The sequence below is a fragment of the Nelumbo lutea genome, chromosome 8 (assembly GCF_056320005.1).
Source record: "Nelumbo lutea isolate HS-2025 chromosome 8, American lotus-T2T, whole genome shotgun sequence".
NCBI lineage: Eukaryota > Viridiplantae > Streptophyta > Magnoliopsida > Proteales > Nelumbonaceae > Nelumbo > Nelumbo lutea.
In genome coordinates this window covers 904,496-918,006 of record NC_142691.1, presented here as the reverse complement: position 1 = coordinate 918,006, position 13,511 = coordinate 904,496, and the positions used below count along the sequence as shown (strand labels likewise).

At 35.5% G+C, this 13,511-nt stretch overlaps 1 protein-coding gene across 2 annotated transcripts; it reads left to right on the top strand.

Annotated features, from left to right (window-relative positions):
* The first annotated feature begins 3,517 nt into the window (after positions 1-3,517).
* Positions 3,518-12,188, top strand: LOC148842076 (uncharacterized). Of its 2 annotated transcripts, none has more exons than XM_088959250.1 (8): positions 3,518-3,742; positions 6,211-7,162; positions 7,578-7,670; positions 7,791-7,952; positions 8,080-8,145; positions 9,862-9,927; positions 10,748-10,816; positions 11,526-12,188. In XM_088959250.1, exons 2-8 carry the CDS (start codon positions 6,422-6,424, stop codon positions 11,973-11,975), a joined length of 1,647 nt encoding a protein of 548 aa, XP_088815376.1. In that variant the 5' UTR covers positions 3,518-3,742; positions 6,211-6,421; the 3' UTR covers positions 11,976-12,188. The 2 variants fall into 2 exon arrangements, with proteins under 2 accessions (XP_088815376.1, XP_088815377.1); XM_088959251.1 differs by having other exon boundaries at positions 3,529-3,742; positions 11,489-12,188.
* The last annotated feature ends 1,323 nt before the right edge of the window (positions 12,189-13,511 follow it).

Here is a 13,511-nt window from a genome sequence, read left to right as displayed (position 1 = left end):
TGTAGTATCATAATCGAGTCTAGGGGTCAGGTGTAACTCTCCAGTTTTGCCCATCAAATTTAGGGCAATATTGGAAATCTGGTCCAGTTCAAAGATTTAATTAATCCTATACTGTATGTGCCTAGGGTCTCACCCTGGTAGCTGAGACAGGCCACTCCAACCGACTTGGTGGCACCACAGTGTCAGCCTTGTCAGGATATGTCTCCCCAGACCGACCCACTGGCTATGAACATTCTAAACTAACACGTGTCTCATTATGTATCAAGTTTAAGGGTATTACACAGAAACATACCAAAGGAACATGAATCAAATATGCACTTTTATTCATTTACAATAAACTCATAAAGTACATCATTTTGATTGAAGCTAATGGTATACAAAACTGTATAACATAAAGTAGATGATTATACCAGTTAAATGGATATAACAATTTTTTCACAATCTTTTAAAGTTAATTTGTAAATTTATGTATATTCAACGAAAATATGTAATGTGTTGGTTCATGCCGTAGCATATAATACATGCATATTGAAAAGAAAAAAAAAAAAACAAAGGTATGTAATGAATCTTTCTTCCTCATCAATCATTACCATCCATATCTTATCCCAATTATATGGTGTTGATTACATGAATCTTGTTTTATATATATGTTTTTTTATTTTAAAATTATATCCACTATTAAATTATTAGGCTCAGTTTGGAAGGAGTACAAATACAAATATATAGAATGCAAAATTTTATATTTTATATGTATTTGTACTGTACATATTTGTATTTATACTCTTTCTAAACTGAGCCTTAGTATTTAAATCATTTCTTATTACTTCTATCATGTTCTTTTTTATCTACCTCTAGTTCTTCTAGTCTCTTTCACTTGTAATAAATCACTTCTTTTAATTAGAACTGTTTGTAAAATAAAATTTTCTTCCTCTTCTCTAAAATATAAAAACAACAGACTAATAAAATATGACAAAAAAACACAATATGAGAGAAGAATATAAAGATTTAACGAAGTTTGGCCCTTTGTATTTGTGCATACTTCTAAAATGAATCTTTGAAATTTCATCATCTTCAATGCAACAATATCACATTAATGCAAAATTTTATGTCTATCATTGAGTTGGTATTTTTTTTTAATTCAAGTACAATTGGATTAATGGATTAATGGATTAATGTGTGTATGAAACTAAAAATAGCTGGGTTCAAAACCCCCACATTCAAAAAATGGGTCAAATTTGGTATGTCCACTGTCCAGCTGAAATCATCCGGCCCAACCTGGAGGCCAAGATAATAAATGAGACCATCAGGTCCAGCCCAGAACACACCTAGTAGGCTGGGACTGAGATTTTTGTGGTGTTTGTGTATTGTTTAATGTTGACAGACATGGTTTTATTGTTGTACAACGAGAAAAGGCGTACGAGACAAAACCTTGAATGATTTGTTTCTTAAAGAGCCCTAGGAGTTGAGGCTGAAATCAATGAGTAGAAACACGGTTACAATTTAGATCTTTACTCGATAAAGATGAGGTCCATAGCTGACCACTGACTAGACACGCCAGTACATGTTGATCTGATCCTCACACAGGGCGCCTCACTTGTGCCTTGTACTTATTAAGTTATTATTCACAGGGAAATATTTTTAATGCACGTTGGTGTGAGGAGCAGATCTCGTTCGGTTTTTATCATGTATATTATTTCTTATGAGATATATTTAATAATACAAATATGGATTTATAATCCAGTATTTGGAGTGGGGTAGCTACATTAAATATAACTGCATTCAGATATCATTTATCCTAATGTCAAATTCCCAACCCTTGTCTCGGGGTTGGGATGGATTAGGTATTCAAAAATTCCCATGAAAATTTCATCCCTTCTCTTTCTCTCTCTATGTTAATTATAATTAATAATACTTTAATAGAATTAAAAACATAAATATTAATTATTTATTAAATGGTAATTCAAAATTAGAAGGGTGAAGCTTTGATTGAATTGCTTTCACTAAACTATTTTGAAAAAGCTAAATTGGTTCAACAGCTTTTGAGGCACTCTAGATAAATTATGTAAAGTGACTGAAGCATAGGATCCAAAAGATGATCGGCCGAAAGCTGATTTGGAGCTCTCCAGATTTTTCACCAGACATAAAACACTATCAATGTAGGGCTCACTTTGAAAGTAGGGGTGGCAATGAGCTGAGCTTTTTCATTAGCTGTCAGCTCGCGAGCTGGCTTGAATATATATGATATTTAATATAATATATAATAATATATATAATAAAAATATTATCATTATTAATTATTATAACTTTTAATTTTTTAAATATAAAATATTTTTTTCTAAATATTTTATAATAAAATATTTATAAAATATATAATAAAATATTTTTGTAAAATATAAAGCTAGCTGAGCCGAGCCAAACTTGAGCTTAGCTCGAGGTCAAAGTTCTGGCTTAAACCGATTTCGAACTTGAACTTTGTAGAATAAACTCAAACCGGACTCGAACCTAATACTATTTTACTCAACTTAACTCGAATCCACCCCTACTTGAACGCCAGAAGTGGCTGCGCTTCAGCCCTCCCAAATGGACACTTAGATGTCGTTTGAGAGGGCTTTCAGTTTGCCTGAGCTGCTTTCACTTTTGAAGAAAGCCAAATGTGCGTATTCCGTGTTGTACAGCAAAGTTTGTCCGTGTGGGGCCACTTATCATAGCCAGAACCAGAAAGAAGCCTTCTCAAACAGGGCACTTAATAATACACGTGACCTTAAAATTAGGGAATATGGTTACGTGTCACAATCCGAGGTTCCCAACATCCGGAATCATGGGCATATCATTTAATTCTGTGCGCATTATCAGGGAAAACATAAAGAAACCTTCCCGCGGTATCAGCGTAAAAAGCCCAGCTCCCTCCAATTTGAATAATTATAGGGCTATTTTCGTCATAGTACAAAAAATCAAACAAATAATGCCTCTCGTCAGTATCAGTAGTAAACTAGTAATGAGTTACCAACACCTCTACCTCTATTACGATCTCTACCCTTGATTTGGTGGTGGGCCCTCAAGTGTGTGCTATGATATATCACAATTGAAGGTCAGAGAAGGAACCTATTCACCTTTGATCTCTCATCCAATGTTACTACTGAGGAGGACGTGTGGGACCAGAACGAAAACCACTCCGCATTATCCGATGCGTAAAAAATCTCCGTATCCTAATGACAATAATGCCATTTATCAAAATTAAAATGACCATAATGCCTAAGCTCCCCAGCGTCCTGCTAGGCACTGATGAAACTCAACTCTCAAGATATGTTCCCATCGCATGTATGTGAATTTGATGACTTTCCTTCATAAATATTATTTCTTAATAATAAAATAAGAAAAAAAATCCAAAACCATTTTTTATATAAAAATCAAATAATAAAATTTGGTTACTAATCAAACGGAGGAACGAGGACCTGCCTGATTATGATGACAAATCAGAGGACGACACTTCAGCTCTTAGAAAAAAAAGCGGTTTTTCGTCAAAAAGGCAAACTTCTTTTTCAAGTTCCTTCTTCTTCTTCGTCTTCTTCGGTTCTTCTCTACTTTTTCGGATGCTCAGGACCTTGTTACTCTCTTGCTTGTAACTGAGAGTTCCTTCCATTCACTCTTCATGGGAGATTTACTCCATTTTCAGTAGTTTTAGCGTAAATGTTCAGTTAAATTGCATGTCGTTCATTGGGTCCTTTGGAAATGCCTCTCTCAGGTTTATGGTTCTTTTCCTTACTATTTTTTCTTTTTAATTTCTTATTTTCCCTTCCTATGTTATGTGTATATTAGCATTTGCATGACAAACATTATTGTTGGAAGAGCATCTTTTTGTTTTTTCCTATACGTATCGAAAATTAGCTGATAACTTAACTCATTTATGCTATGATGATTTATTCTCTTCTGGGCATGTGGCACCTTCCTATTTTATTGTTATGAAACGATTCTTTTCTGATTGAAATAATTAGGGCCATAAAAGGGTTTGATAAATCCTTTTTTTCTGGTCCAATTTGTTGTAATGATTGCATGCAGTTATGCTAATATTGAATTTCTATGTGGGTGATAGTAACCCAAAGAAAAAAATGATGTGGGTATGTATATCTGCTACAGAAATATTAATTGGCTTTCTCATCATCATCATCATCTTCTTCTTCTAATTTCCATTTCTAATTGTCAAACTGACTTCGACTCCATGCATCCCTTATATTTCCCAAGTGACAGTCTTCAGTGATTTGATGCTGCGTTAAATCACAATCACTTTGTTATCTTATCCCAATCATGTTTTTGACAAATAGGTCATGAAGACTCTACTGGAATTTGTTTGACATTTGGAAGAATAATTGGACACAATAACTAAAATTTTTTGTTTATTTTGAACTTTTAGAGCATAAAAAAGAATGCTACTCACGTCTAATTCAGAAAGTTATAACTTATCTTTTATTGAAATTCGTCTTCAGAATTCATGTGTGCATCCGGTGATACTTCAATATTCACGAATAGTTTTTGTGAATCTCCAGCACTCTGCACACCATTGTTTCTTCATAGTCAGGTCTACCTATTTGCTTTATATCTCTTTCTTGGTCTACCAAGTGTATTTTCCTCCATTTGTAGTATCTTCTCATAAGATCCTAAATAGATAATAACGTCAAGGGGCTATGTAGTTGTCATGGCACATAATCAGTCTATCCATTAGAATAAAATGTGACCATCCGACGTGTCCTCGGCAAAATTTTTATTTAATCTGCTCCAAAACTTATTTTGTAACAGCTTAGACAAGTTCTTTACTTAGGGGCTATTCGGTACTGTGGTGGATTCATATTCCAACTTCCAACTAGTTCTGGAAGGCACCACACTGAACCCATGTTCTTTTAGAGCGTGACATGTTCTGTAACCAACAATTCATGGTTCTGGAACACAAAATATTGTCAAATTTTTAACACGTTTTTTTTTCTCATGTTACAGAACACAGACTTTATTCAGTACATTTCACCTATGAATCAATCCATTTCAAATCCCAATAATTCGGATCACACCACACTTCCACAGTACATAAAACCACCAAGGATGTGATGAGTTCCAAAATGCATAATTTCAAACACACTACCGTGGGGCGTAGTAGTCTAGAACATACCTCACCTGGTTGAGACCACAGTACGAACATGCCCTAAGTGCCATATTTTTTTTGTCCTGCATAATAAGAGAGAAGCTTGAGTAGACATCAGTTTGTTTGTTCAAGTTTCCTGTGAATGCTACTTACTGATCCATACATCAGTGAGCTGACTGAGGCATGTTTAAATCCAACCAGTCCATCATACATAGGAGGTGATAATTGTATACTATTTGGAGACAATGCTTTTTATATTTAGAAAAGAGCCAAAAAGATTACTCTGATGTATGGATTTAGGTGCTGTCTCTTGGAACTACCTACTATATAAATATATGATAACCATGCCTTTCAGAGTTTCAGATGAGGAATATGATATTAGATAAATCAATTAGGAAAGCCAGGGGAAAATGGGATCCTTCTTGATGATGAAGAGCATCTATTTTCTGATTGTATTTACATTATCTATAAAGTTATCCATTTATTTATACAGCTGAGTTTATATTTCACTATATCTTTGTTTTAGAATAGCCATATTAAGTGGCTCCTGTACTGTGTAGTCATAGATCCATTTGTTCGGTTCTCTCTATATCTGGAAGACAAGAATTAATCACAAGTCTTCTGGTTGGGTGCTTAATTTTATGCAGGGGCCAAAAAAATATCTTATTTCCTTTATATGACCGTTTGCCACAACACATTTTAGCATGGACAAGAGCATTGCTCTGCTGATAGCATGATGCCTTTACCTTCAGAGGAACTTGTGGAGGAGGAAATTTCTCCTGTTGAACCACCTATTCTGTAACCATTTCCTATTAAATGGTTATAGACGTCCATTGTATAGCTGTTAGGTTACATGCTGATTATTTGATTGTTGAAATTTTTGTTGTGTTCCTAGGAGAACCTTTTTTTTTTTTTTTTGATAAATCTGGAAGAACAAATATTTCTTTGCTCACCTTTTATTGTCAGTTCTCTTGTTTTTGGTGTTCTGAAAACTAGTGTTTTTACATCTGACATTTTCCCATGAAATTTCTTTACTAACTTTTTATTAGAATTTAATGCATCTCTAACTTTTGTCCCTTCAGGTAGGAGCCAAGAAAATATGTGGGAAGTAACTCTGTTTCGTTCCCACTACCACCTTTGATAAATTGCTCATTATTGATGGATGGATTGATAAATTACAGAATCATCTCAGATGCCAACGTTGGATGTAGATTCCAACAAGTGTTTTTGAAGGACTGTGTTGTCAGATAGGCGGAGTCCCTACCTCACAGAAACATCATCCTGGGTTTGCAAATGGATGAATTTCTTGACCATGTCTTCTCATCCTCATCATGGTCAGATGCAAATGGCACTGAAAGATCATCCTGGGTTTGCAGTGGGCCTGCTCAAACAAATGGGCTACTTCCTGATTTAATGGGGGAATATGAAGGGAATGAAAAAAATCCAAATGTAAACTTGATTCCTTCAACTGAGATTATGGAGAGCTTAGCCACTCAAAACACTTCTATTGTCGTTGGTAGGGGCTCAAATTATGGTCTTGACAAAAGTTTAATTCCCAATGAGGCTCAACCGCAACAAGAAGGATTAGACCATGAAAAAAAGCATTCTTTGAAAGGAAACGCGAATGGTGGTTTGAGAGCTGAATATTTGGGTCTGCAACTGAATACAACTGAATCATCCCAAGGTGACCCAAATCTTACTTCTCCAAAGTTGCTTCCTGTGATTGAGGGTTTAGCCAAGTCACCTTGTGCAGTGCCGGATGCTAGTTCTGTTGGGAGCAATGGCAATGAACCATCTGGGTGTCAACTGTCTCTTGGAGATACTCATTCTTTTAATTCAGTACCACAGTTGTGGCCTTCATTATCTTATGGAATTGCTTCTTCCCTTGCTTCTTCTATAGTCCAGGATAAATTGCAAGGCTATGATTTGCATGGTGAATATGTGGATAGCAATAGTAACGTTTTGCAGAGCAGATATGTCAGGGATGAGAAAATATTGCAACTGGACAACTTTCCTTCAACAGTCTCCATCAATGTATAAATTTTATATAATTTTTACAATTAACTTCTGCGCATTAATTGAGGAAATATACTCTGACTGAGCATTGGTTTGCATCTGATTTCCTCCTGCACAATTTAGTTTATTTGTTCTTGATTGTGATCATCCAGTATTGGGCTTTAATTGAATATGTGCAGAAACATGATGGTTTGAACCTTCTTCTAATTTTCTTAATATTTGCATAAGACATTTGAGAATGTCTATGTTCAAGGTTCATCCAGTAAATTGTGGGATGGACAAAGATCCACCATTCACTTGATGACACCATCCAGATCTATATTTCCTCCATACTGTTGGAGATTACGTCTTACTGTTCTTGCTTGATAAAGTTCACTTGGGTTGGCTTGTTTTCCAACATCCATTTGACTGTTGTGCTTGCTATATGTTCCAGATGCAAGATGATCTGCACAATAACTGTTTGCTCCCTGTTGCTGGCCCCCCTATAACATTGACAAGAACAACAGGGTTACAGTCTGAGCTGCAGGTGCACTATATATTTGAGTTTCCTTTTAAACCTTTTTTTTTAAGTCTTTATCTGCAGATTTTATGTTTATTGTCAATAACTCAATGTTCTCTGATGTAAGTTCACATCTGGCTATCACAGTTTAGTGAAGGAAATTCTGTCAAGCATTACATGAACCAGTCTCCTGTTTGTCAGTTACAGTCTACACCGGCTACAACTGCTGGCGGTTGTAATGGTTCTGTAAAGCCTCGAGTAAGAGCACGACGGGGTCAGGCCACGGATCCACACAGCATTGCTGAACGGGTTAGTATTAAAGGCCTACTTTGTTGTATGGGTTCTTCTATTTTGTTAAGTAGGAGTTCTAGGTAAAGATGATTATATTTTTTCCACCCTTAAGATCTTGAAATTCTTCAATAATATATAAATGCAGCTTCGCAGGGAGAAAATTGCTGAAAGAATGAAGAATTTGCAAGAACTTGTTCCAAATTCCAGTAAGGTACTCCCATATATTGGTTATTTTATTTGTTGTTATGATTATCATTATTATCCATTCATTCATTCAACAATTAAGACACCCTGAACTTGTATCAAGTTAAAATATTCTAGAGAAATGCTTCCACAAGATCCTTAAGCTTAACGGGATTACAGAACACAAAATGATAAAACAACATTATATTTTTGTTTTATAGACATTATTAAGGGAGTTTCTGCTAGGTTCATTTTTGTGTTTAAGTAGTTTTGAGCTATGAAATGCCTTTACAATCGTTAGGCTCAGTTTGTGGTAATGTGATCATAAATATAGTAGCCCTAGAATACCAAACACCCCCATTTTGTGAACACTATAAATCCTAGTGTTCTCAACCAGGCAACAATTTCCACTAGCTAAACATGATGTCATCATTCTCCATTATGCTTTCTTTCCATTTGTACCATTTCTTTCAATTCGCACATTGAATTGGAACCATTTGTGCATGGATGTTTGACCGTGTGGTTTAGAAAAGTGAAACAACCATTTCAATAACACCTTTATTGGGTTTTTGGTTCAAGGACAGAAAATAACAAGTTTGTAGAACACTCTCATATGGGTTTTGTGGTTCAAAACCTCATGTTTTCTGTTTCAGAAACGTGGTTCCACATTTTCGAATCACAACCACAATAAAACTGATCCATGAGACGAATGCCACTTAAATCCACATATCAGAAAAAAACATTAAACTTTTTCCCCAGTTCTGTACTTGGGCCCTATATATGTTGAGGCTCATATTGACTAGCACTCATCAATACTTGTATCCATGGAAAAAGACAGGTGATGTTTCCAGTGGTCTCTTCTTAGGCACCACTGGAATTGAATCGATTTATTGAGGTGCTGATTCCATTTTATTATTGTTATTTTTCCCATGGTCCCTGCACTCTGCTAACTGATATTCTCTGTCTTGGATGAGAAGTTGCTCTATGATGGCCTATTTTGGCAGACATGGTATTTTTGAATCATATTTGGTTTTTCCAATTCAGATTCGTCTAGCCTGAGACCGATGAATTCTCAAATCAAAGTTTATTCTAGTTTCTGTCACGACTGAATCCTACAAAACTAACATCCGTATTAACAGGAAAGAGTCTGGGTCCAATAATATCATCAATCAGGGTTTAACTACCTTTGTGTATACATGAGCAGCTAAGTGCAAATTAACTACTGCTAATCAATATTGCATTTGCATTGATCTTTCTTGGTCAGTTCCACCTGATGGGACTAAAGGGCAGTCCAGTGAACAAGTCTCCCGCCAATATGGGGTCTGGGGAGGGACAGATTTACACCGCCTTACCCCTACACATACAGAGAGGCTGTTTCCTAGGAGATAAATAATATTTTGTATATTGAAATGGAATTGACCATCCAACTTATTTTAGTCAGGCTGTATGGTTATTAACTTGCAAAATCATCCTTGGGAATGTTAAGATTGATTCCCGGTTGTGTCTGGCTTCAAGCGTCACTCTCACTAACCCTTACCTAGCATCTGTTGATGTTTGATGCTTTAATAACTATCTGTCTGTTGGATGATGCTTATGAACTTTTTGGTCTGATGTTTATCTGATATTCTGTGAGTTTTTTTGAAGCTTGAACTTTCAACCAAAATTTCTTGTAGGAGAAAGAAAGGGCGTGCTGTTTTGAAACAGAGTGCAATAAGAGGCTAATTTTTCATCCTCATTTGTGCAGATGGATAAGGCATCGATGCTTGATGAAATCATTGAGTATGTCAAATTTCTCCAGCTTCAAGTCAAGGTATGGAACTTCAAGTTTAATCCATGTTTGAAACTTTAATCCTTATGAGTTTCAGCACCTTTTCTTGGGGAGGGGGGATGTATGATCATCATCAAAAGTCACCTTTCTTCCATATTTCTCTTATACTTCAATCCAATTTTCCCTCTTACCAACTGGGAAAGAATCAAAGAGATGATAGTTCTGTGGTTGATGATGATGGTGACATCTGCCATAGTCAGGCTAAATACATCCATTTTGAGTTTTAAAACTTTTCACTTCTTATTAAATCAAAGTTATATTTTTTGTTGATCTTGCTCATGTATATTAAAGCTTAACCAAGGTTTGTGAAAGCTTCAATAAACCTCCTCTCAGATAAAATATCATTGCAGTCCCTTGATGTTTTGATGTTTTGAGTCACTAGTCTGCTCTGTCTTAATACTTAAAATATGGCACTTGAGGTGTTGAATCAACATGTTATATTTAAAAAGTATTTTTCAGGCAAGCTTGTCTTTAGAGTGGACATTCTTTTACATTAGATTTTCTGGTGAATTAAAAGCAATGAATTTCTAAGATAGGGCAGGTAACTAATGTTATCTTGAAAATGTCAGGAGAATTTGTGATGTTTAAGAAACATAGGGGAGGTTTATCAAATTTTCACAATTAGTGGAGGTTTCTCGACACCTACCAAGGGAACTTTGTCCCCCAAATATTGCCTAGAAACATTGGATATGCTAGTTAGAATCTGAGCTAAATTGTTCAAGTCTGAGTAAAACCTACATATTTTAGACAACTGCTTTATTCCAATCAGCTTGGATGCTTAGTTATTCGATATGAGTTGCAGGTTTTAAGCATGAGTAGATTGGGTGCTGCAGGGGCAGTTGTTCCCCTCATCACAGAAGGTCAAGCTGAGGTATTATTTCTATATTCATTTCTTGAAATTTAAGTTTATCATAATCTTAGCCACTGTTATGTACTAAAAATTGCCTCTAGTTGGTTCTTATTCTTTTTCAACTTTGGTTCTTCAGGGAAATATCCCACTATTTTGTTGTAGACTTCTAATGGAATGCCTTTGTGTATAAATCTATCTTTTACTATACAAATTTGATACCCACTTGTCTGATAGATGTGGAAAATCTTCTTTGCCAAAGCAAAAACCTCACTTCTGCGTAATCTCTCACATGTTTTTAAATCTCTTGTGGAAGTCACATGTAACAGACTTCCTCCCTGCTAGTATAGATTCATGAAGACGGTATTGCTTTCTTTCCTTCTCTTTGAATGTGAAATATGATTAATACTTCTTGCTTTTTTATCTGACCAGGTTGTTTTATTTTCTATCTAAATGGTTCTTGAGGTGCATGCATCATCTTTTAGAGAAAGAAAACCAGCCAGCGTTTTCTTTGCATATCCTGTTATCCATATTATACATTGTAAATACTGTATAAGAATAGAGTCAAGTTATTGTCCATATACATCTTTTTAATGTATAAAATTTATAGATGAAAACAAGAAAAAAACTGATACAGCACCTTTGAAAGTTTGAATAATAACATTTATAATGTTTCCTATTCAACTTTGTTGCTAGGGTGATTTCTTCATTTCAGTTAATGCTCTTTCATCAGGGTTCTGGTGGTCTGGTTCTATCACCATCAACTGGTCACACAAATGATTTTTTGGAGTCTCCAGACAATATTGCCTTTGAGCAAGAAGTGGTGAAGCTGATGGAAACCAATGTGACCATGGCCATGCAGTATCTTCAGAGCAAAGGTCTATGTCTTATGCCTATTGCCCTTGCAACTGCTGTTTCTGGTGGCAAGTCATCAGCAGGCCCTGATTTTGGTGAGTGGAAGAAACCCAGCTTGACCAATGGTCTTAATCTCTATGGTAATTGCTCCCCTGGTGATATGAGCCAACAAGTTCCGTCAGATGGTAAGATTGCGAGGAAGGAGAATGTAGCCAGGAATTGCGACAGAGAAGGCATCACAACTGACGGTTGCAACATGGCTATTATTAAACAGGAAGAGTTGAAGAGCACTTCATGCACTGCAACAGAGCTAAAACATAAGGCGTAGTTGAATTGCTCTCTCTCCCTCTCTCAGATATTTTGTTGAGTTGGGTGGTCACATCATAACGAAACAACTGTTTTACTTCTTTTTTGCCCTGATTATGGAGAACTAGGTTTATACTGCATAGATTTCATATGTACATGCATATATTAGACTTGGCTAGTCATATGTATCTATGATGCATATATTTACACGAGTAATAAATAAATAATTTTACCAGCTTTGCCTTTTACCAATTGTATGAGAGAGTTAACTTTTTAATGCATCTTTATTTTCACTAGTTTTAGTGATTTGAGGCTTTGGTTGGTAATACTCTTGGAGTGGAGTCATTTTAAACGCAGACATGATTGCATTCTTTAGATCCATTGACACCCGGAATTTAGTGGGTAGAAAATTTTCCTCATGGAGGATTGGTATGGCAGGGTCTACATAGGTAGAACGTGATTCCATCCTATTGTAGAGCAAAATTTTGAACAATCATAAACCAACGCGAAGATACATGACCTATCTAAAATGCAAATAGAAATGATGTGTGATGACAAGATAACTTTCTCACTAATCTTCACGTTAAGATACATGGCACAAATAAGAACAAAACAAAATTCTGAAGATGGATTATTTTTTCATCCTAGAAGAAGTCTTTTTCATTGTAGAAATTGATATCCAACACTATATTAAGCTTTATGCTGGCCTTTTTCTGTGGAAACTGATCTCCATTCCTCTTGTAATTTATATGGACTCTCTAGATTTTTCATTATAAATGCCTTTTGACCCTAGGCAACGTAAGGGACAAGGAAAGTGACAGGAGGGCCTTAAAGATCCATACTGGTCTTGTAGTTGAATTTTGATCTCTAAACAGAGGATCTCAGTTCTCAAACCTTTAAAATCCACCATTGGCACCACCGTTTAAATGGGGGTAATGGGCTACTAGCTTACTACAAAGGTCAAAGGGAACTGTTTTTTTTTTGGTTACTAAATCATGAAGAAAGGAAAACACAGAGAAATTGAACAGGTTTTTAGTTTAGACCATGACATTTGATTTGAACAGAGGTGAAGCTTAACTCTGTTGTTGTGTTTCACATGATTTTTCTCATATTATGAATTTAAGATCTAATCTGATCAATCTCAGTCAGTAATTATTCTCACTAGTCCTATTAATAAGCTCACTTTAATCATTACTTTAAAATCATGAACTCTCATACTTCAGCTAATATTCAAATAGAGAAACTGACAGTTGGAATAGTGACCTAAAAAAATTTTGGCGTCATCCACATGAAGAAAATTAGATAAATATGAAATCAATATGAAAACCTAGGTGCAGTGATATCTTCTGATCAACTTGAAAAAGTGATGCATCTGATTTTTTGTTGTGGATGGTGGGAACAATCTAATGGTATGGAATTAATTCTAACATTTTATCCATTTAAACCTTCATTCCTTCATTTCTTTCTATTTTTCTGGTATTTTCACAGTTTTTTTTTTTCGGTTGGGCTTGGCCAGGACTCGTTATTCTTCTAATTCGGCATTCTATTAATGTTGTTG